We start from the raw sequence: 24,324 nt of genomic DNA, 5'->3' as shown, positions 1-24,324 counted from the left end.
AAATAAATAAATAAATAAAAATGGACCAGTAGATTGGTATATTGGATTTAAAAATAAAAAAAAAAAAAAACAACAGATTCAGATATGGACATGAAGGACACATGACCATATTTTAATTGTTTTCCTGGATCCAGTTTTATTAGTCTAGATTTTTGTGCCTACCAGGGGAAAGATTAGTCATTATGGTTATAACAAACTACTTAATGTTTTCAGCTTGGATTGCTCCATTAATGTAGTTAGGAAATTTGTGAGGTTTTCTTAAAATTTGCTTTGATATACATATGAAGAACATGATTAATATTTTTTTCAGACAATCTCTAAACTGACTCAGAAAAGACCCATTGATGCAGTCCATTTAAAAACAAATTATTTACAAGAAATAATTGAGATATGTTGTTTTAAAGTGACATAGACAGTATGGAGTTTTTGCATATGTACTATTTGCATAGAGAAAAGATAGTTAACTGAACCTTTTACTTAATTATCAGATAATCTTACATTTATCTCTGTAATGCCTAGGCCAGGAAATACCCCACGACATTGAAAAAAAGGGCTGCTAATGTTTTATAGAAATAACTATCAAAAATTGAGTCAATTCACTTTTTATTTGTTATTAGACAGATATGGATATTACTTCTATATTTGGATTATTCCTGGAATATAACTATGTGTACTTTTAGAAATCTCATAAATTACCCTCTGTTTTAATCCTTGTTTCTAACAGTATTGTCATTGAGGATTTCATTATGATTCCAACTAACTTTAGTTTGGAGCACAGTAAAACAAATGGACTCTAGAAATGATAATTATCTTTTCATACAATCAAGACATCAATAGGAGTTAGGCAAATAAAATGAGGAAAGCCATAAAATTAATATCCAAATGTAAAAAGCTCCTATCAAGACTTACAATTCAAATAAATATCTCCCAAAGCCTTTTCTTATTGAAATTAAAATGTATTATTTTCAATGCCCCTTTTCTCTTACCAGAAAAAGGAAGAAAACTAGTTACCTTCATCATGCCTTGTTCTTCTTTACTTCCCATGTCCATGGGAACTTACCAAAGGCTTCCATAGTATGACTTGCACACTGAGCAACCGGACAATATTTCCAGATATACCTAGACCACCTTTTGTTTCTTCTACCCTATTTGGGGATGATCATATAAATTCAGAAGTACTTTCTTATTAAAAAGATTTGAAGATATCTGTAGTATTTTGTAAATGTAAAAACTAAATTACCCTGTCATTAATCTCTTAAAAGTCAATTAGGTGAATTTTAAAATTCCCTTTAAAAAAGATACTATTATTTCTTTTTTAGACTAGCATTATTTTTGAATAATGAACTACTCTAAATTAGGGATTCTGAAATATTTCAACCCAAACATTGTAGGAGGTTTAAAGGAAATCTGAGTCAGCATGCTATAGGAGTATTATCTCTTTTTGTTTGTTTTGTTTTGTTGTTGTTGTTGAGATGAAGTCTCGCTCTGTCGCCCAGGCTAGAGTGCAGTGGTGCAACTTGGCTCACTGCAACCTCCGCCTCCCGGGTTCACACGATTCTACTGCCTCAGCCTCCCGAGTAGCTGGGATTATAGGCACCCGCCACCACGCCTGGCTAATTTTTGTATTTTTAGTAGAGAAGGGGTTTCATTATGTTGGTCAGTCTGGTCTCGAACTCCTGACCTCTTGATCCCCCCGCCTTGGCCTCCCAAAGTCCTGGGATTACAGGTGTGAGCCACTGCGACCGACCAGGAGTATTACCTACAGGTAGACATGATTTCAAATTGTTCACCACACTTAGTAATTTAACTCTTTTGTAAAGTTATTGTGAACGAATTTGCAACTTGCTTGGGAAACCTTACATAGACAGATTTTAAAAGTAAAATCAAATATTTGGAGTGAAAAGTATAATATATATTTGCTATTTTCCTTTTTCTTTAAAAATTTAATTTGTGAAAGAAGTGCCTCCGTCTTTCCTTTTAATACCATGTAATTCTGTGGCAGGGGTAGAGAGTGGAAAATTCTTGATATAAAAAGATGCAGCCTGTGATTCCATTAGGAAAGAGAATCAAATAATTAAGTTGTATATTGTGTGTAAAATAAAAAAGATCTGCCAAAATTTGATTTATTTTAAAACCTTATGTTGGAAGACTTTATATAAGGAGATATAGATCTTACCAGGTTAATCAAACTAAAGAAGATACCACTTAAGGGAACTTTAACGTTATACATAATTTTGTTCAATCCAATATTATCAATATAGGACCTCTTATATATGTAGCTCATAAGAGCTCCAGATTTCTTAAGAAAAAACCTTAACCCCCACCACAGACACAGATTATACCTTTTTGGTATGTACCTCATTAAGTTCCCGAAACGCTAAGTACTACAGAATTTGAGATGTACCTGATCTATCAATTTTAAAATTTATCTAGGTCTTATAAACAAATCTATATGACAGAATTTACAGTAGCTGCTGCCAGAAAGTGACCATAGTTTGTCTTCTTTATACCTCTTAGCTTTCTTTAATTTATTAAAGAAATCATTGAGTTTGCATTACGTCAAAGGGCCAAAAGATCTTGAGTTTTTATTATTCACTATTATTATGTGTGTTTCAGTTAAAGATATAGGAAACATGACATTTCAATGTAAGCTTTTTGAAAAACTATTAAAATTACAATCATCATCTAGCCTCAGGTACAGAAATGGTCCAGTTCAACCAAAAGGGAATTGTTTTGTAATGTTCTTTTTATTCTAAACTTAGAGCTTTAGTATGATACATTTTTACTATTTACTTATATTTGAATTTATATTTTATTTTGTGTATATATTTAGAGATAGGTGAATTTAAAATAGCATTTTCTTTATGGTTTGATAATGCTATCAATTTGATCCTACGTGCCAGTTGTACTGCTTCATTGCCTACATGTTTTTATATTTGATGACATTGGTGAGTCAGTTGATGGCAACAGACCAAACTTAGAATTGAGGCTTAAAAACTTTATAGCAATATCAGTAATAGAAAAACGAGGAGAAAAGATTCCTTTCAAACAATAATTGTCACGAAAGAGGTATATAGGAAATGTCTGGGTGAATAATTTTATTTGGAAATTTTGCTAAAGTTTTTACTATTAGTGACCAGGAGAATCAAGAAACTTGATTTCTTTGTGCTAATGAGCTTTGTAAGCGGGTTCATTTGCTGTACCTTTTAGTTGCCCCTTTCCACATCAGCTAAATGAGGGAGTTAGACTGAAGGTCTCTTTCAGCTCAATTTTTCTGCCAATTTTAAAGAGATAGCTTGGTAAAATAAAGAGAACAAGATTTTGTAGCCAAACTGACCAAGTTCATTTCTCACCTTGACTACTTTCTAGTTCTGTGTAATAAAATACTTTGATCTATGAACTTTAATTTCTTCATTTGTTAATTAAAATTAATACTACCTAATTATTGTCATTGTAAGAAAGGATTGAAATATTCTATGGAAAGCGTACAATTGTGTGTAAGGCAGTAAAGTGACAGCACCTCGTTGTTCAACCAATGGTAAATGCTATTATTGTTGTTATTATGAGTCAATGATAGGACTTCTGTCACATTTATACATAGAAGGGAAAAGATCATTTGATGTAAAACTTGAGACTTTGGTAACTATATTAGCAAAGCAAATTCTAGGAAGATAAATGTTTAAAAGACTTATGAGGGAGATGAACATTTTTAGCATAGAGAAATGGCTTTGGTTAACAGTGGATGGCAAATTAGTCACTTGCACATACCCTAGTTGAACCTTCCCATTTCTTCTCCTTACTGCAGGTGAACGCCCCTTCCACTGTAACCAGTGTGGAGCTTCTTTTACTCAGAAGGGCAACCTTCTGAGACACATAAAGTTACACTCTGGAGAGAAGCCGTTCAAATGTCCTTTCTGTAGCTACGCCTGTAGAAGAAGGGACGCCCTCACAGGACACCTCAGGACCCACTCTGGTAAGTGTCACCAACTCCTTGAGAAGAAAAGTAAAACAGGAAAATTTAGAAGAGTACTACTGGATGATAGTAACATGGCTTTGGTATGTAGTTAGTGATGACCAAGACAATATTGTTATTGGTATACATTAGATAATTGATAAATCTATCAGGATGCATGTGTCTTTCATCTGTAGACTTTCAGGCTTGGCAAAAAGAAGCACTGTCAACTGGAGAGTATCTTACTTCAATATATTAGCATAAGAAAGCAGCTGTTATATATTTTCTATGATTTTAAAATTTTAAGAATGCAGTCATTATGGTTAATTCAGCATAAGTGAAGATCCATTACAATATTAGTTATGTTTCGAGTTACTATAGAGAAAATGAAAACTGATTTTTTTTTTGACTGATACAGTGCTCAGGCTGGGATCTCTGTGGAAAATAAAATGGTTTCTTTTGAACTTGAAAATATCCTCAGAAAATTGGCCGTTGGAGTATTTTATATTCTAATTTTAACTCTCCTTGTATCTTTAGCTCCCAAACTATAGTCGTTGGGTACTCTGAAACTTTGCTGTGTTTCATAAATCATTAAAAAAAAATCTAGAATATGACAAGTTCTTGGGAATAAAAGAAAAAAATCTGAAATAAATTTAATGTTTTTAAGAAATGCCAGAATATAACACATAAAAGAGAAAGAATGATCAGAAATCTAAATGAATCTCATTTGACTTTTAGCATAAATTTTCATAACCAAGAAGTTAAACGTGGAAAATTAATACAGCATACTCTCAAACCAGTTTTATTTGTTTCTTCTGTTCATAATGACATACTAAATTTTAATTTTAATATGAAGATATGATGGAAGTGATATTTTAATCTACATTGACAAATCGTATTGGAGAGTGCTGAGGTTGTGAGATAATGCTTATTGTATTATCTCTCGTATTACATTTTTCCTTTTCAGGCTGTACTGAGTTTTTAAACATGAATGTGAATTGTGTAAAACTATTTTAAACATTAACTCTTAAATTTGGGGCAGTTACAAAAATTAAATTAATGCCAACATGGAAACAAAATATTTTAAGTATATATTTTTCTTTCCTTCTTGAGTTAAAGGAATTCACTTATTTCCAACTACAACATTTTATGTCTTATTTTAAAATTATGCTATCAAAACTATATCTTAAAGCAGTGTTTTATTATGAAAAGTTTTATTGAAAAATATTTTTAGGACATGACAGGCATTTCCTTTAACTTGTCATGTACTCTAGCCAGAGTTAAATTATTACTGAGTTGTCCAAAGATTATATAACAAATAGATCTTCATGAACAGATATTTTTGCCTCGACTTCATGTAATAAATAACTGTACACATCCATCTTATTTTTGTTGAAATTGTGTTGTTTTTAATATCATGGTTTTGTGTGTGCATATTATGTAATCTGTCTTCATAAATAAAGACATGGTCCTTATAACTGCCATTGTGCTCATTTTGCAATTTTAGTATACCAAGTTATGATTTTTGCAGATATATAAATAGATATATTCAAATTGGGTAATTTAAGAGAGTTTAATGGAGTCACTGTTGGAGAGGGGGCATCCAGCTACTGCATCACCAAGAGCTGATACCAATTCAATCATGCTTTCAACTGGAACCTAAAATACTAGCCATCCCTAATGTTCTTCATAATAGATAGAACATAAAACAGAGTTGCTATAGTTTTTGCTTCTCTAATTTGCCAGAAAGCTCAAAATTGATCATTATAGTTTTCTTCTTCCATTCAAATACATCTTCCTCTTCCTCTTACTCTCTTTAGCACATCGGCTAAATAATGTTCTTTATCTAATAGGTGACTCAAATTTTATAGATTCTGAGTCTTTGGTGGTCCTGTCTTTCTTATATTGCTACAGTTTTTCAATAACCAAAATTATTAGATAAGTATTTTAAAAGATATGCCCCAGTAAATCCCCTGAGTTCCAAGCGTAGTTCTTATCCTCAATGTATAGCAACAACTCCAAATCATTCTGGTAGTCTGGAAAAATTGTAAGCCAGTCCCTGTTTGTTTAGCAGCTTGCATGCCCAAAATAGGTAATGAGTATTCTCAGCTTCCAATACAACAGGACTAGATCTCTGAAACCTGGAGAAAACATTCTTTTGGGAACTGAGGTCTCCAAAACCACCAATCTGAAGGTTTCAGGACACAGAGTAAAAAGCCTTTAAATGAGTTATTTGATGTTATTAGAGTGGCTACCTCTACCTTAACCTCTTTGTTCTCAGACTCATGCTTTCTGGCTATGGAGGAGATGACGTTGGCCATATATCATATCCTGTAGAACGCACACACCCAAACTCCTCCCAACTGGCAACCATACATTAACCACTCCTTTGGTAGGCCATTTCACCACTCCATATAGCCAGCTGATTCTGGGGGGTGATACTTGGGGTATGATCCATGCATTCTATAGATTTGAGCTAATTGTGTTTGTCTTGCCATAAAAAGGAGTTTCCTGGTTGAAGGCAGTGTTGCAAGGAATACCAAGGTAATTGGTAAGGCATTCTGTTAAATCCATACTTGAGGGAGCTTCCAAAAATATTGAAGAGAAAGGGAAGGCACATCCCAATAGGATAGATTTCTGCCTCCTCCGTGTTGAAAGAGTCAAATTTAACCTGCCTGCCACTACTTGCTTGGTTGCTTTCCCTCAGGAATGGTGCCATATCAGGGTCTCAGCATTGGAAAATTGTGAACTCAGCAGTGGTGGTAGTTAAATCAGTCATGGAGAAGAAGGAAGTCTACATAATTGAATCTGTTCATAGTTTCTGTGTCCCTACTCCCATTATCACTTTGTACATTGGCCCACTGAGCAAGTACCAGGTAAGCCTGGTAAAGAGTCTGAGATTGATGAGATTACCTTGTCCAGATTACTAAGGGCCTTCTCTATAGTGAATGCCCTCTGGAGAGAATTTACGTAGAATACCGTATCATCACACTTTTTGCCAATTCCGAAAGATACATCCTCATAACTCTCCCCTAGACCTTCTGTCACCAGTCATCCAATTTTGTTCTTTGAAATCCTTGACTGTATGGCCATTCCATATATCATTACCTCGAGTATCTCTTCTTCCATGCAAAGTACAGTTAAATGTACTAGCTGAATGAAATTCTGGCTGCTGGAGGGATAGCCACTGTATTTCAGGGCCATCTCCCTTAAGTGGACCTGTAAACACTGTAGTCACAGCTGGTATTGAATACCAGGCAGTCTATTTACAAACCAGATCTGCACTGTTTCATCCTCATCAACTGGTCACTGAGAATACCCCAAGAGGTCATACAGATGGATTGAAGCAAAAAGATTGAGAAACAGTAGTAGCAGGTATTAGAGACCTCTGAGCTACTTGCTCATACAGTATACTTGGGCTTCCTCAACCAGTGTAAGAAGGCTGCGGGGAAGGAAAATATACCAATGAAATGCTGTTGTATACATTTTTGATATGTTGAAATAGATAACACCTAGTTCATGATGCATGGTTTGGGCCACATTGTCATTGGGAGTCCTATTGCCTGGTACACAGTCTTAACCAAAGTTCATTAGCAAGTAAGGAGTGGCTTTTCAAATGGTGGTTAGTTATTGTTAGAAGACTGCATGTCTTTACTATAAAACCATGAGGGATCTACACATTGAGGCTTCCACTGACAGAGATGTCATACGGCATCTTCGTTTGCCATAGACATTTCCAAAAATCATTGCATCTGCTGAATCTTAGAGTCAAAGGTAGAGGGGAGCTTTCATCATGGCAGGAGTATGATGCAGATCCTTTTCTTGCCCCAAACTGCTCTCAAAATGGACAGCCTGTGGATTACCTAGTACATGCACCACAGAAGTATACCCAAATATGGTCTATGTTGCTTCTAAAATCTAGAGAGGCCACCATATTTTGTGCTTCATTTTCACAAAGGAAGGTGCAGGGTGCAGCAATTTCTCACTTACGATGGAGGATCTATTTCAGCATGCCCAGATCACTGGCCCATAAAATTTTACCAATGCGGAAAGTCCCTGAACTTTCTTGGAGTTTATCTCCTGTTCTATAGCATATACCTCTTACTGAGGCATCTCAAATATTTACTATATCCTTCTCCCAAGTTCGATCAGTGTAATGTCATGAATGTAATATTCCAGCTTGATGTTTTGTGGGATGTCAAGATGAACAAGATTTCTCCAGACTGTGTTATGACAAAGAGAGTACAGTTGACTTAGCCTTAAGGTAAGATAGTAAAAGTATGTTGCTCCTGCAGTGTGAAGGGAAAAAACCGCTTCTGATTATCTTTGTTATACAAATTACCTTAACCAGAAATCAAGTCCATTGCTTCATACCTAGTGTTGGGGGCTATATTAATATGCTCCGGTAAAGATTGTATAGCTAAAACTGCATCTACAGTTAGCATTATGAAATGATTAAGTCTGCATCAATGCCATGCATTGATAATAGTTTAAATGGGTGTATACTAAACAGTTTAAATGGGTGTATAGTATGAATTATCACCCCTAACATCTTTCAGCTTTCTGATGGTTTCACTAATGTCTGTTATTCACCCACAGAATTATTATTTCTTTTAGTTTGCTGTCTTGGAAGAGGTGATAGTTGTAGGGCTATGCTGTCCAATATGGTAGCCACTAGCCTCATGTGGTTACTAAACACCTAAATATGGCTAGTGCTACATGTTGAAATAATATTTTTTTATTCTTCTTGTTTTTTACTACAGTTTTATGTATGTTAATTATACCTCAATGAAGTTGTTGGGGGGAAGGGAGAAGATACTACCATCCCATGTTTCTCTTTCTCATCATTGCCCCACTACCAAAAACTAGTGGTCTTAGTATTGTCCATTGTATTTAGCATTGCAATTCTATAACCTTTCAAATCAGATTCTGGAGTTGGTCTTCAGCCTTATTTGCCCTGAGGCTTAAGTGGATAAGGGACCCTTTTAAAACTGACATAAACTTTCTGGTATTTTGTCTGTATTCTGACTTGAGTATTCAAGGCATGCAGTTTGTCTTTCACCTTTGTGTGCTCCTTAGGGCCATCAGCCATATCATGCTATAATCTTTACACACTGCCATTGCTGCTTTAGCAAGAAATGCCACAGCTCCCAAAGCCTTACCCTGCATCGTACATCCTTACCTGCTACCACCAGTGACAATTTGAATAATCATCTTGCCAGCACATACCTTGGATCACTACTGTCCCATTAACTCCCTGGTAAGGAGGCTATCCTGCTATCCCTGAATTCCATTTTGACTGGAGCTTTGGACCATTCCTGATACCAATAACTCTTATCAGTCAGGATCCTGACAAGAAAAGAGTAAGACACACGAATGGGGAAAATTTGGGGACATGCATGAAAGACAAATATTCACAAAAGAATGGTTAGGAATAAGGGTAGTCTACAAAAGATGGTTGGGTCTACAATAGTAGGAAGCCATTACTAGCTCTAGCCTGAAAGGGAAAGGGGATCTAGAGGTCACTGGAATTAAAAGAAATAGGATAGGGTCTTGAGCACTGACCTTCAGTAGAAGAATGTAGCCTTTGCTAACCTGTGACTTGGGAAATAAACACCCTGACCTCACTCTTTCCACCCTCCAGTCTCTTACTGGTGCCTCACATTGACTAAACTTAACCAGAAGCCAGAGGACAAGGGAGCCTATTGATTAAAGCCAGTAAAAATTAGCTTTTGCAGGAGCAGAGCAAAGAAATGTGGAAAATGGCTATGGCAGCCAAACAGAGAATGTGCCACAGATTAACTAAAATTTAAGAACTAGTGCTTAAAATTACTAGTATAGAGCGGGGGTCCCCAACCTCCTGGCTGCAGACTAGTACCAGTCAGTGGGTGGTCTCTTACAAATTGAGCCGCACAGCAGGAGGTAAGCAGCAGGTGAGCAAGCATTACTGCCTGAGCTCCTCCTCCTGTCAGATCAGTGGCAGCATTAGATTCTCATAGGCACACAACCTATTGTGAACTGCGCATGCGAGGGACCTACTTTGTGTGCTCCTTATAAGAATCTAATGCCCGATGATCTGAGGTGGAATAGTTTCATCCTGAAATCATTCCCCAACCACCCGTCATTTGTGTTCCATGAAACTGGTCCCTGGTGCCGAAAAGGTTGGGAACTGCTGGTATAAAGTATTAAGGGGAATATAAAGATTTTAAGTTTAATCTCTTTTTTTATGAACATTATTATTGGTAGAAAGTATTTGCCTCCCTTTTTCCTCCAGGTAAAAACTGTCCATTGTTTTATTGTATTGTTATTTATCATGTTGGATATTAATACCACATTTCTGCTTCCTATATTGTAGACTTAAACATTTCTCATCTTGATTTTCACTTAGTAGGTTGGTAACAACAAGCCCAGCATTGGTGTGCATGAATACGTTACTGTGATAAATGTTACAGTTTAAAAAAAGTGAAAAATACTTTAAAAAATATCTGGAATACGACATGTATTAAGTAAATACTAGGGGTATATGTGTGTGTGTGTGTGTGTGTATTTCATTTACCTTGCATGATCCCTGTACAAGGTGGTGTTTTTCTGCTTAGGAACTCTATTTGTCCTCTAGAGGACACCAAGTAGTGTCTTGGTTTTTGTTGCATAGGCCTGGTAGTTAGGTTATTTATCTGGAATTTCTTGAACTTTCCCTATACAGTAGACACTATATTAAGCATTTTCCATGGTTTCTTTAATAAAAAACCTTTTTATCTAACATAAGCAAAAAGAGATTGTTTGTAGATTAATAGCAATAAGTCTAGTAACATGGAAAATGCATTTTTGAAAAGTTTTTACTTTAAAAACTATAAATGTAATATATATTTTATTGTTTATCTTTTTATTTAAGTCCAAGCTCTTTTCTTTCAGTGAGAAATTTGGTTGTTGAATAACATGTAATTTTTCTGGCTTAAACCATACCCATAACACATCATCTTTAGTTACATTTTCAGTTTCTTTAAGGAACTTAAAGATCCTGTGAAGCAATCAGACTTCTATTCATTTTTAAAGATTTTTTCACTAATTTTTATGATTATTTTTGCTCATATTCATTTCTTTAGAAATATTTTTATCAGCTCATCTTTATTGAATCTTTTCAAAGTGGTAAAATTTGGTTTCATAGAAACAGTGTTCTTTTTGTAATTATTTCATTGGAAATAATTATAGCAGGTAAACTGGCATATATAGGTTCTGCTACAGTCATACCTGACTCTTAGTGACTATACATACAGCTCAACTGCTAGGAGTATACTCGGATATACCAAAGAAGAACCTATGAGCTCCAAGAATTCAGTGTTTTTGGTTATCCATTAGTATGTTTTACAAAGAGAATGGAGAGGCAGTTTCATTATAAGAACCTCTCGCTTTGGTTATTCCTGTTGTACAGGTGAAGAGACTGAGGCTGAAAAGAAGTCACACAGGCAGACCCTGGATTTAAACCAAGGCAGCAAACTCCACAATTTGTGCTCATCACCACCCTGCTAAGTGATAAATGACACAGCTCCTATGTTTATTCTATAAAGCTTTAACTCTACTGAAGTAACTCCTAATGATTGAAAAAAAAAATGTACTGCCTAGAAGTCAGGAGATCAAGACATGTGGGTTTTAGGGTAGCTTGCTGCAAATTAGCTATGGGGCTTTGTCAAGTCACTCAATTCGCTCTTTAAATCTCCTGGTGCTGCTATTATATGATGCAAACTACAATGTATTATCTTTTCTCCCTGGACTTTGCTAATCAGTCACTACTACCACACCTTAAAGAGTAGTCTCCACTCCCTCCAAATTACTACTTCTTTTTTTTAGTATTTTGCCCTAGTTTATTTTAAAATAAGTTTGCATGAAACCGAATTAACATCTTAAGGTTTATATTGAGTCTTCACAGGGCCAATATTTTTTGTCTACTACTGTCTGATATCCTACATCTGATAGCCTTGAAGTGTCTAAGAAAGAAAAAAAATAACTTTTTTTATGTGAAATTTAAATGACATTTTAAGAAGGGGAAGGAGAAGAGGGAAAGGGAAGACAAATAAATAATTAAAATGTTTTATGAACAAAGATCAGCTAAAGATTACAGTCAAGTTGTGGCCAGGTGCGGTGGCTCACACTTGTAATCCTAACACTTTGGGAGGCTGAGGCAGGCGGATCATGAGATCAGGAGATCGAGACCATCCTGGCTAACATGGTGAAACCGTGTGTCTACTAAAAATACAAAAAATTAGCCAGGTGTGATAGCACGCACCTGTAGTCCCAGCTACTCGGGAGGCTGAGGCAGGAGAATTTGCTTGAACCCAGGAGGCGGAGGTTGCAGTGAGCCGAGATCACCCCACTGCACTCCAGCCTGGGCGACAGAGCGAGACTCTGTCTCAAAAAAAAAAAAAAGATTACAGTCAAGTTTTTAGCCCACTGAGAAAGTGAGCTGCACTTTTAAAAACACGTCCCAGAGATACATTACATAAAGTTACAGGAAAATAAAAGGTACTAGTCTATACTTGAAACTCTTGCTATTCAGTAATCTTGAGATTTACCATACAAATAATCTACTTTGCTTTATGTAAACTTATAACGTAGTATTTAAGTGACTTTTTAATGATGAATCAATGCTTCTGCTAAAAAATGATTTTTATTAGTTTTGTCTCTTAGATTTTTCAGTTTTGCAGGTGATTGTAGTTCTTTCTTATAAATTTTATTACTGTGGTTTGTACATTATATATATAACACCTTTTAATTTATTATACCTAATACTCTGAGGGAAATAATGTTTACATTAAGCTGTGGACCCCTATTAGTCAAAATAGTATTTGGCATACTTGTTATTTTAAAAAATCTAGGAGGAAATAGAATTACATATTTTTTCTCATTAGCATTTTAGGTATATTTTGTGTATACTCTTATGCTGTACCCAAATTAAAGGTTTAAAACAGAAGAGTGTATAATGGTAAAATATGAGAAACATATATGTGTTGTACATTTCTTTTTGTAAATTATAAAGAGAAAAACGATGAGTAAGAATGTGTCTCCATAGAGGGGAACAACACATACTGGGGCCTATTGGAGAGTGGAAGGTGGGAGGAAGGAGAGAATCAGGAAAAAATAACTAATGAGTACTATGCTTAATATCTGGATGAGGAAATAGTCTATACAAAAAAAACCCCATGACACAAGTTTACCTATATAACAAACCTGCACATGTACCCCTGAACTTAAAATAAAAGTTAAAAAAACAGAATGTGTCTCATAGAGTCTCAAAATATTTTTATACCAGATGAAAAATTCAGTTTTGGCGATAGAATTATACTGGTTCAGAGTACTATGAAAAATTATTTATTGCTCAAAAATGGAGTTGTCCAAATACATTTGAAAATTAAAAATCCTAATTTTCCAAGGACATTTATTCATTGTCTCTTATATTCTAAAAAAGCCAAGTATTTGTTGAGTACCATATATTTAAGATACTTGTTAGTTCTAAAACTAAGTTATTTTTCAAAAATTTATAAGTAAAATGTCCTGAAGTAAGCAAATAAGTAAAGGAATTGTTTTCTAGTATTTTTGTTCATCCTCATTTTAAGAAAATAATTATTTCATATTTTTAATAATGCTCTTAAATTCTAAGTAAAACCTTAGCTTTCAATTGAACCAGCATATAGTATATAATTATGTATTTGTGTATATCACTTAAAAATAACTACTCTTTGTAAAATTAGTTATCTGTGTCACATAACTTTGGAGTAAGAGAGATTTGAGGAACCTTACAATGTCAAAGTTCTTTTGACTTAGGGTTGATAATGCCTAAACTATTCTGAACATATATCTCTTTTATTTCCAAACACTTTAGGAATGTTGATTTTTACAACACTACTTTGTGATCTATTCAGTGTTTGACAATTTTCGGCTTATGAAGTTTGTTGTTTATGTCTAATTGTCAGTTTAAAGCTATTCTGTTCCATAAAAAGGAACTGGACCAGATGTATCATATAAATCCCCATCTGTTAAAACAACAACTTCCTCCCAACTAAAAAACATTTTGTGTGTGTATATGTATGTGTGTGTGTGTGTGTGTGTGTGTGTATATATCTACATATAGATATATCTATGTAAGGACTATCTTTATTTTTCAAGTCCCTGTAATTCCAAGGACTATATTTTGTCCACAAAAATAGCTCAGAGATGTTGAATGCTTATATTAGCTCCTAATATTGGCTTTTAAAATTCCCAGTTAAATAGCCTAGTTTATATTTTGTTCAGTTATGCCTTTACCTATTATGAGAAAATTACTGTAAAGTATTATGACTCACCTTGTATTTAAATATATTTGCACATTTATTTTTAATAGAATTTCAAACTAACATGTATTTTTAAGATATATGCTACATGCCCTCAGAGAAACTGGTAAGACAAGATAGTCTTTTTTACATCTTCAAGTTTCTTAAAAATAAAATAAAAAATTACCATGTGGCTTGGATTAAGATGGAGCTCATCTTTGCCATATTGTTTAAAGAAACAATGTAATGTTAGTTACTCTAGTTTTAAATCTCATAGAAATAGTCTCTTGATTTGTCACAAGAGTAGTATACCCTCAAACATATTGTCCTCTCTAAGGAATTTATTATCATGATCACATCATTTCTTTAATTTGACAACTTATTAGTGATTTCATAAGCTAAAGTATTTTCTAATGTACTGTAGCATTTGTCATCACTTACTCTCTTTTATAATACACCAGTTTCTATTTTGTTTTATTTAAATTATCTTCCCCTCTTCTTTTGAGTTTTGTGGTCTGCTCTTTCTTATAAGTCTTTTCCCCCAATCCTTCAACCATTTTCTTCCACATTACTTCACTTTTTTTTTGTAATGACTACCAGAAAAAAAGTACATAAATAACTTTCTTCAGTGTATGTATCACGCAAAATGTTTTGTATAAGATGGGATTGCTGCAAGTTATAAACCTTTGGATATTAATATTACTGATAGTTTTGTGGAATGATTGAGGACAAAAAATTTCTGAAAATTAGGTACTTGGCCAGAAGATTATGATAATTAGTTGTTTTCATGTTTACATTATTTTAAAACCAGACCAGCCGGACGCGGTGGCTCATGCCTGTAGTCTCAGCACTTTGGGAGGCCGAGACGGGCAGATCATGAGGTCAGGAGATCGCGACCATCCTGGCTAACATGGTGAAACCCCGTCTCTACTGAAAATACAAAAAATTAGCCAGGCATGGTGGCGGGTGCCTGTAGTCCCAGCTAAGGGAGGCTGAGGCAGGAGAATGGCGTGAACCCAGGAGACGGAGGTTGCAGTGAGCAGAGATCGTGCCACTGCACTCCAGCCTGGGTGACAGAGTGAGATTCTTCTGTCTCTCAAAAACAAAAAACAAAAAAAACCGGACCACCATGACTTTTTTTTTTTTTTTTTTAACCCGGATTTTCCAAGGTTATCCTTAAAAAACAACAAAAGGTAGACACATTGAGTTAAATTATGCTGGTTTAGAAATTGAATCCAGTGCAGCTCATTCATAATAGTGATGGTGCATTAAACGTAGTATAATTTGTCCTGCAGGCTTCTTATGAGAAGGAACTGTTTTAAACTGATTGTAGACCTGGCACCTGGCCCACTTTCTGGGTGATCTCCCAAGTGTGAACTTTCCCCACCCTTAGCCCCTCCTTTCCTTCCTGGAGGTGGTTGATAGAGGTGGATTATACTGATAATTACACAAGCAGTGTCAGTTGCACACATGATTTGCATAACTGTGCTGTGCTGACTTCATCCATCAAATCCTGATACTGATGCCCTTGTTGCTTCACTGTATGCTTTGCGATAAACACTGAAGAAAGGAGATGGGATTAATATTTCCATTCTTGACTCTTAAAACACACACTTGAGGTCCTACTCATTGAAATTTACCCAGAAGGTAAAAGCCACTTTCAGTCAGGCCAGCTGTAAGACAGCCCATGTGATTTCCACCAGGTAGAACACCTCTTTCCCCCTACCCCAGACCAATAATCATTATGTATCTTCTCTTCCTTATGTGTTTCTTATAAAAGAAAGTAAAACTTTTAATAGCATATACAATCTCATCTTTTATGAATTGTAGTAGTCATGTTTCTTTCAGAACCTATTTCTAGAAGGAATTAAAAGTCTTTCTTCTATAATTCTATGTAGCTCTTTTCACCTCGGTGCAAGTCATTTAGAAGATCAATTTACTGTAGGAAGCTCTCCTTCCTACTTTATTTTCAGGAATTCTAAAGAAATGGACAAGATTCCTGGGTGCTTTCTCATTATTTTATATATTCTACATTGTCCTCATTCCACAGCTTGCTACCACAGTTTTGTAACCTGCATGGATTTAGTGTGGACAGTCTTAACTTTGGTCATTTCACATTTTCCGTTCCACACCATGAGTCTGCAGGCCTGGCATGTTTGCAACTCCACAACAGAAGTGGAGAGGCTGCACACAAACTTTATTACTCACCCAGTATCCAGAAGGGTATGACACAGTGGGACGTGTGTATGTTGGGGGGGGCGGCAGGGGGGTTTTGTTCGGATGGTTTTTTCTAACCTAACCTTTACCCTTTCTTTCAATTTTTCCTACTTGATCTGTGTATGTGAGTCAAAGAAACCTGTTCATCCACAGCCTATACTATCTTGTCAAATACTGTAAGAAAACTCTCAAATGGTAGAAAATCAGACAAATAAGGAAAATAAAAACAAAGTATCATTCATCATAAGCATGTAAAATATATTTAGAATATAAAATTTTATGTAAAGTATCATGAATCATCTATCAGAATGGAGTCCCTTTAAATTGTATAGAAACATGATGATGATGATAAGCATCTGGATAAGAATAAAAGTTCCTAAATTCAGCATCTCAAAGAAGAGAGCTTATTCTGTTTTGCATCTTCATCCCTTATATACCATATTGATTGAATGAATTAGTTAACGGACAGATTATTTTCTTTGAATATTCTTATATTAACTAGGAAGGTTTTAAAGATTCATGGAGGTCAATGGTGGTTGTGTATGTTGCCTAGTACATGATAAATATTAGTCTATTAAAAAATTAAAAATTATGGGTATATTGAATAAGTTCTTATTTTGTGGCAAGAATCATTTTAAGGGCCTTATTTTGCAGATAAGTAGAGTCAAGTTTAAAGAAAGAGATGTTACCTAATGTCCTCATACAGTCTGTCATTTTACATAGTACATGTATGCCTCCTCAGCTTATAAAGATTATACTTTAACCTTATCTTTCTTTTATTTTCCATGGTTTGGCAACAATGTATTATTGCATTAGATTTCAAACATGCACATACTCACCCACAGCACAATAAAACAAGAATTGTATCATGCTTTTATAAACAAAAATATATCATGATGCTTGAAGACATACAGCAACTTAGAACAAAATAAATCTAGCAATAGTATAAATTATATTTGTGAGAGTACTTTAAAAAATTATTGTCTGATATAGCAAAAAAACCATACCATTATAACTATATATTTGCATTTTATCCAACTTCCAATGTACTCATGAAAGCTGAGAAATAAGCTCTGGTCTATCTGAATCTAGGGTCTCTGCTCTCAGCCGCTATACTCCTGCTTCCCAATCTATTCTCCATATAGCAACCAGAATGTTACTTTAACATCTGATTTAAATCGTGTCACTCCTCTTAAAATATTTTAATGGTTTTCCATTGCTTTTATAATAAAATCAAACTACTAATCATGGCCATTGGTGGTTCTGCCCACTTCTCCTGTCTGATCTTCTTCTACTTTATACCTCACTCTGGGTTCTTTGCAACTGAGGTTTCTTTATTCTTTCCTACTCTTTTTGAACTAATGGATGATCCTAGGAGTCAACACCTTCAGCACTTTCTCAAGATCTTGGCACAGTTGCCTCATTATCTTTCAGATGTTAGCTTAAATGTCATCTCTTTGAAAATAGTGGCATCCATAAGCAACCTACCAGAAGCATCCCCTCAGTTCTATTTTGCTATCTCTATCTCAATAAAAAGCTTGAATCAGAATCTGTGATTATGTTGGTGTTTAGTTTATACACATGTTGTCTGTGCCGTCCCACCCCACTTGAATGTAAGCTCTGTGAGATTGTGGACTGCAAGACTGTCCTTGTGGAGCTTACATTTTAATGAGGGGAGACAGGCAAGAATCAGTTTTAAAAAATAATATGTTAGAAGGTGTTGACTGCTACAGGGAAAAAAACAAAAATTTTCCATTTATTGTGTGTCAGGTACCTTCAGTGTTCCATATGGATTTTAAAAAAATCTTCCACTTTGGGAGGCCGAGACGGGCGGATCACGAGGTCGGGAGATCGAGACCATCCTGGCTAACACGGTGAAACCCCGTCTCTACTAAAAAAATACAAAAAACTAGCCGGGCGAGGTGGTGGGCGCCTGTAGTCCCAGCTACTCGGGAGGCTGAGGCAGGAGAATGGCGTGAACCCGGGAGGCGGAGCTTGCAGTGAGCTGAGATCCGGCCACTGCACTCCAGCCTGGGCGACAGAGCGAGACTCCGTCTCAAAAAAAAAAAAAAAAAAAAAAAAATCTTCACAGAAATGCTGTGAGTTAGGTACAACTATTTCCTAATTTAACTTAACCTAGGCTTCACATACAACTGGCATTAGGGTTAGAATTTGAGATCCAAGTAAGAAGACACATTCTGGATATACAAATACATATTCTTTATATGAATATTCCATAAGTTAGAGCAAACTACTTGCTTCTGAATGGATTATTTTGGGAGCTGTTTGCTATCCAAATTATTTGCTTACTCATAAGTCTGAGTTATTATAACATAGAAAGTCAGATGAAAGGAAATACAAGCATAACTTCCTTTATTGTGCCTTACTTTATTGCACTTCACAGATACTGCGTTTTTTACAAATTGAAAGTTTGTGGTAACCCTAATTCCAAGCAAGTCGGTTGACACCATTTTTCCAATGACACATGCCCACATCATGTCTTTCTGTCACATTTTAATAATTCTTGCAGTGTTTCACATTTGCTCATTATTATGTCTGTTTTGTGATCTGTGATCTTTCTTGTTATTATTATAACTGTGTTAGGATACCGCAAACCACACCTGTACAGGCTGGCAAACTTAAATGTTAGTGTTGATAAATGTTGTGTAAGCTCTGACTGCTCCACCAACTGGCTGGTTTCTCTGTCTGTCTGTCCCTCACCTGGCCTCTATATTCCCGAAATGCAAAAATCCTGAAATTAGGCCACTTAATAACTGCACAATGGCCTCTAAGTGTTCAAGTGAAAGGAAGACTCACATTTCTCACTTTAAACCAAAGCTAGAAATGATGAGGCTAGTGAGGAATGTATGTCAACAGGCAAAACACGCCAAAAGATAGGCCTCCTGTGCCAAACAGCCACGTTGTGAATGCAAAGGAACTGTTATTGAAGAAAATTTAAAATGCTACTCCAGTGAACACACAAGTGATAAGAAAGCAAACTGCCTTATTTCTGATTATGGAAAAAGTTTCAGTGGTCTGGACAGAAGATCAAACCAGCCACAACATTCTCTTAAAGCCTAATCCTGAGGAAGACCCTAACAATATTCAATTTTCTGAAGGCCACGAGATATGAGGAAACTGCAAAAGAAAAGTTGGAAGCTAGCAGAGGTTGGTTCGTGAGGTTTAAGGAAAGAAGCCATCTTCATTACATAAAAGTGCAAGATGAAGCGGCAAGTGCTGACGTAGAGGCTATAGTAAGTCATCCAGAAGAACTAGCTAAGCTAATTAATGAAGGTGATTGTGGTAAAAAGCACATTTTCAGTATAGACAAAACAGCCTTCTATTAGAAGAAGATGCCATCTAGAGAGGAGAAGTCAATGTCTGGGTTAAAAGCTTCAAAGGACAGGCTGACTCTCTTGGTAGGACAATGTAGCTGGTGACTTAAAGTTGAAGCCAATGCTCATTGACTGTTCCAAAAATCCTAGGGTCTTTAAGAATTATGCTACATCTACTCTGCCTGTGCTCTATAAATGGAACAGCAAAGTCTGGATGACAGCACATTTGTTTACAATATGGTTTACTGAATAATTTAAGCCTATTGTTTAGATACTGCTCAGAAACAAAAATTCCTCTCAAAATATTATAGTTCATTGACAATGTATCTTGTCACCCAAGACTTCTGATGGAGAAGTAAAGCAGAATAATGTTGTTTTCATGGCTGTTAACACAGCATATATTCTTCAGCCCATGTTCGAGGGGTAATTTCAACTTTCAAGTCTTAGTACTTAAGACATACATTTTATAAGGCTAGAGGTGCCATAGACAGTGATTTCTGTGATGGATGTGGGCAAAGTAAGCTGAAAGCCTTCTGAAAAGGATTCAGAATTCTAGATGCCATTGAGAACATTTGTGATTTATCTGAGAAGGTCAAGATATTAACAGGAGTTTGGAAGAAGTTGATGTCAACCTCATGGATGACTTTCAGGAGGTCCAGGACTTCAGTGGAGAAAGGAACTGCAGATGTGGTAGAAACAGCAACATAACTAGAATTAGAGGCGGAGCCTGAAGATGTGACTGAATTACTGCAGTCTCATTATAAAATGTGAATGGATAAAGAGTTGCTTCTTACAATGAGCGAAGAAAGTGGTTTCTTGAGATCGAATCTTGTAGTGCAGATCCTGTGAACATTGTTGAAATGACAAGAGAGGATTTAGAATATTACGTTAACTTAGTTGACAAAGCAGTAGCAGAGTTTGAGAGAGTTGAATCCAAGTTTGAAAGAAATTCTACTCTGGGTAAAATCGTATCAAATTATGTCACATGCTACAGAGAAATCCTTTGTGAAAGGAAGTGTTGACTGACCTGGCAAACTTCATTGTTGCCTTATGTTAAGGAATTGCCATATCCATCCCAGCCTTCAGCAACCACCAGCCTTATCAATCAGTAGCCATGGACATCAAGGCAACACCCTCCTCCACCAGTGGAAAGATTATGAGTCCAAAGGCTCAGATTATCTTTACAGTGTATGTATGTATGTATGTATGTATGTATGTATGTATGTATGTATTTAAGACAGGGTCTTGCTCTGTTGCCCAGGCTGCAGTGCAGCGGTGCAGTCACAACTGACTGTAGCCTTGAAAGTCTGGGCTAAGTGATCCTCCCACCTCAGCCTCTCAGCCTCCCAAGTAGCTGGGACCACTGGTGCAAGCTACCACACCCTGGCTAGTTTTGCTAATTTTGTATTGTTTATAGAGACGAGATTTCATCATGTTGCCCAGGCTGGTCTAGAACTCCTGGGCTCTAGTGATCCTCCTGCCTCCACTTCCCAAAATGCTTGTATTACAGGTGAGAGCCACTGCACCTGGCCTGTTTAGCATTTTTTAGCAATAAAATATTTTTAAAATTAAGGTATATACATTGTTTTTATACACAATTCTATTGCACACTTAATAGACTATGGTATGATATGAACATAACTTTTATCTGAGTGACCCACTTTATCAGGATATATTCTTTATTGTGATGGGCTGGAACTCAACCTGCAATATCTCCAGGATATGCTAGGAGTTTGATGAATTGAAATCTTATTAAAAGGAAGAGTCTATGTAATTTGGATTATTCATTTAATCTGTATGCCTAGTGAATTCTTACTAGCCTTTCTGTTTACTTTTTGTTCCCCATAATGAATATTTTGCATATTTGTAATAATGAAATAGTATCAAATATATCTGCTGTTTCTCTTGTGTCTTAGATTTTACCGTACCATCTCCTGGCCACGCTAAGACTTTTTGCACCTTTATACTTTCTCTAGTCTTTTTCCTACATTCATCAACCAATCTGTTAAATAATTTATGTTACACTTCCAGTGAAAGAAGTGAGCAACCCTAGGAGTTAAATGGTTTTTGAATATAATGTTTATTATTATGATTATATATGCCACATTTTAGGCAGTTGGTAAATTATATGTTATATGAATAAATAATTGATATGTATATATTTTAACAGAAATGGAAAAATTTAGAGAGATTAAACATCTACTTCTGTTTATTGTTTATTTTATTAGCAATGATAAAAGTAAGCAATAAAATATTTTATGTGATAAGGAAATGCCGGGGAAGCATAACTGTTACACTGCCAAAATATGTTACAATGTATATTTTGCTGAATCCCATTTTGCTTCCTTATTTTAGGTGTTAAGTTCAAGAAATCTGAGGAAACATGTTTACTTAAAGTGATAGAAAAGTAGATGCCAACAACTTAGGCTCTTATAAAAATAATCTTACATAAGACATTTTCTTTTTTGAATTGTGCCTATTTTTCTTCCAGAGTGCCCGAAACAATAAAAAGGAGTTTTCTTTTGCTTTCAAATGTCTGTGATTTTACTTTAAAGATCCCACACATACTTTTTTATATACAATTTTTCCTGGTGTTTGTGTCCTGTATAAGATTTTCAATTTACTTTGAATATTGTTGTTACATTATAAAACAAATGGCAATATTTGGATGGTTAATAATGTTAGCTCTGTGGATGCAGGAATGACATTTGTCTCATTCAGTGCTGTACCTACAGCACCTAGAATGTGGACGTGGAACACTGGAGGTGCTCAAGAAATTTATGTTAAAGGAACTTAACACCTGGCATATCCTGTTAAAGAAGAGTAAACAGTATTAATGTGGCCAGGCGCGGTGGCTCACGCCTGTAATCCTAGCACTTTGGGAGGCCAAGGCGGGCGGATCACCTGAGGTCAGGAGTTCGAGAGCAGCCTGGCCAATATGGTGAAACCCCGTCTCTACTAAAAATACAAAAATCAGCCAGATGTGGTGGTGCCTGCCTGTAGTCCCAGCTACTCGGGAGGCCGAGGCTGGAGAATCATTTGAACCCAGGAGGCGGAGGTTGCAGTGAGCTGAGATGGCGCCACTGCACTCCTGCACTCCTGCACTCCTGCACTCCAGCCTGGGTGACAGAGCGAGACTCCATCTCACCAAAAAAAAAAATACAAAAAGAAGAAGAAAAATAGTACTAATGCTGGCTTTTTGTGCCTCTTTTACTGTCATAATGCAGTGTTCCTCACAGTATGTTCACAAACAATTATTTACTTGGGAAATTACTAGTGGCTAAAATAAAAAAAATTGTACTATATAGTTTTTTGGGAAAACATTGGGTTAAATAAATTTTATTTGTTGCTTTTTTTGTTATTGCAGCTAAACATCCAAAAGAACCTCTGATAGTGCTCATGTACATTGTAAATCTCTAAGAAATCTGCATTAAATATACTGTCTCACAGACTTGTTTAAACATTTAACATTCATGCCCCCCACCCTCAAGTACTTTAGTAAACTGTCCTTAGAGAGATAAAAGTTATTTCACTGTAATGATTTTTGACAGACACCTAATTATCCTGAAATGATTTCATATAAAGAGATACTCTTTGAAAGATGTCTCACTTTTCAGGTAGGGCTCTGTTTCCTTTCTCAAATATTCTTTTCCCACTTAATCATTTCATTAAAAAAAGAAATCTAGAGTCATTAAGACTTCTAAAGATTTGGAAAAAAAGTAGGTGTGGATATTTCTTAAAAATTCTGTATCAGGCAGAATTTTAAAACTTAAAACAGTAAAGAAATCACAACGTGCGAAACTACCAACAATTCTGACCGTACAAAAATATAAAACCTCTAAACCTCAAAAAAAGCATAAGTAAAATAGGTAAGTCAAGAAATAAGTCAAAGGCGTTAATATACACAGAGAGCGAACAAATTGATGAGAAAGACAAAAGCAGTAAGATCATAATTAAAAAATAGATGAAGCCATGAAATAGATAATTTGAAAGGATATCATACAAAAGGCTAATAATTTTTTTGTTTAACATTTAGTTTCACTAATGCAAATGTGAAAGAAATGCAAATTACATTTTATTACCTAGCTCAGTTTTCCCAAACTTTCTTGGTTCATTGTGACCCTAGTGTCTTAATAATTCTGTCAAAGTGCATTTATGGCTAAAAGTAATACTGAACAGTTTCATTTTATTAAGTAGTAAGGTCCAAACAACTTAATAATGATTTATGCCCTAACAACTTTTTATCCATTTGGGAAAATCATAATATATAAATTGAAACCCAAAACAGTGTTTTGTTTTGTTTTATTTTCATCCTTAGATGGCCACAGTTACTTACTAATGGGATTATATGCCGTGTTGGGCATGGTACAACTTCCCCAACCTTGAAATCAAGTTGGACACTGCCACTCTCTTTTCCTGTTCCATATTGATTGTCATGCAGTGCTTGCTTTGTATTGCAGCAACCACTGAAACCCAGCTTCACAAAGATATGACATAATTGAAAGGAATGTAGTGTGAT

General features: G+C 35.5%; 1 protein-coding gene across 17 annotated transcripts in view; it reads left to right on the top strand.

The window, feature by feature from the left end:
- IKZF2 (IKAROS family zinc finger 2) overlaps nt 1–24,324 on the top strand; it is a 156,510-nt gene that overhangs the window by 99,644 nt on the left and 32,542 nt on the right. For all 17 annotated transcript variants that reach the window (NM_001258078.1, XM_077956095.1, XM_077956092.1 and 14 more), the window contains 1 exon segment: nt 3,806–3,973. In NM_001258078.1, the coding sequence (NP_001245007.1) occupies nt 3,806–3,973 (168 nt within the window).

Source organism: Macaca mulatta, chromosome 12 (genome assembly GCF_049350105.2).
Source record: "Macaca mulatta isolate MMU2019108-1 chromosome 12, T2T-MMU8v2.0, whole genome shotgun sequence".
NCBI lineage: Eukaryota > Metazoa > Chordata > Mammalia > Primates > Cercopithecidae > Macaca > Macaca mulatta.
Note: the sequence above shows the minus strand (reverse complement) of the source record. Positions and strands in the feature narration are given on the sequence as shown.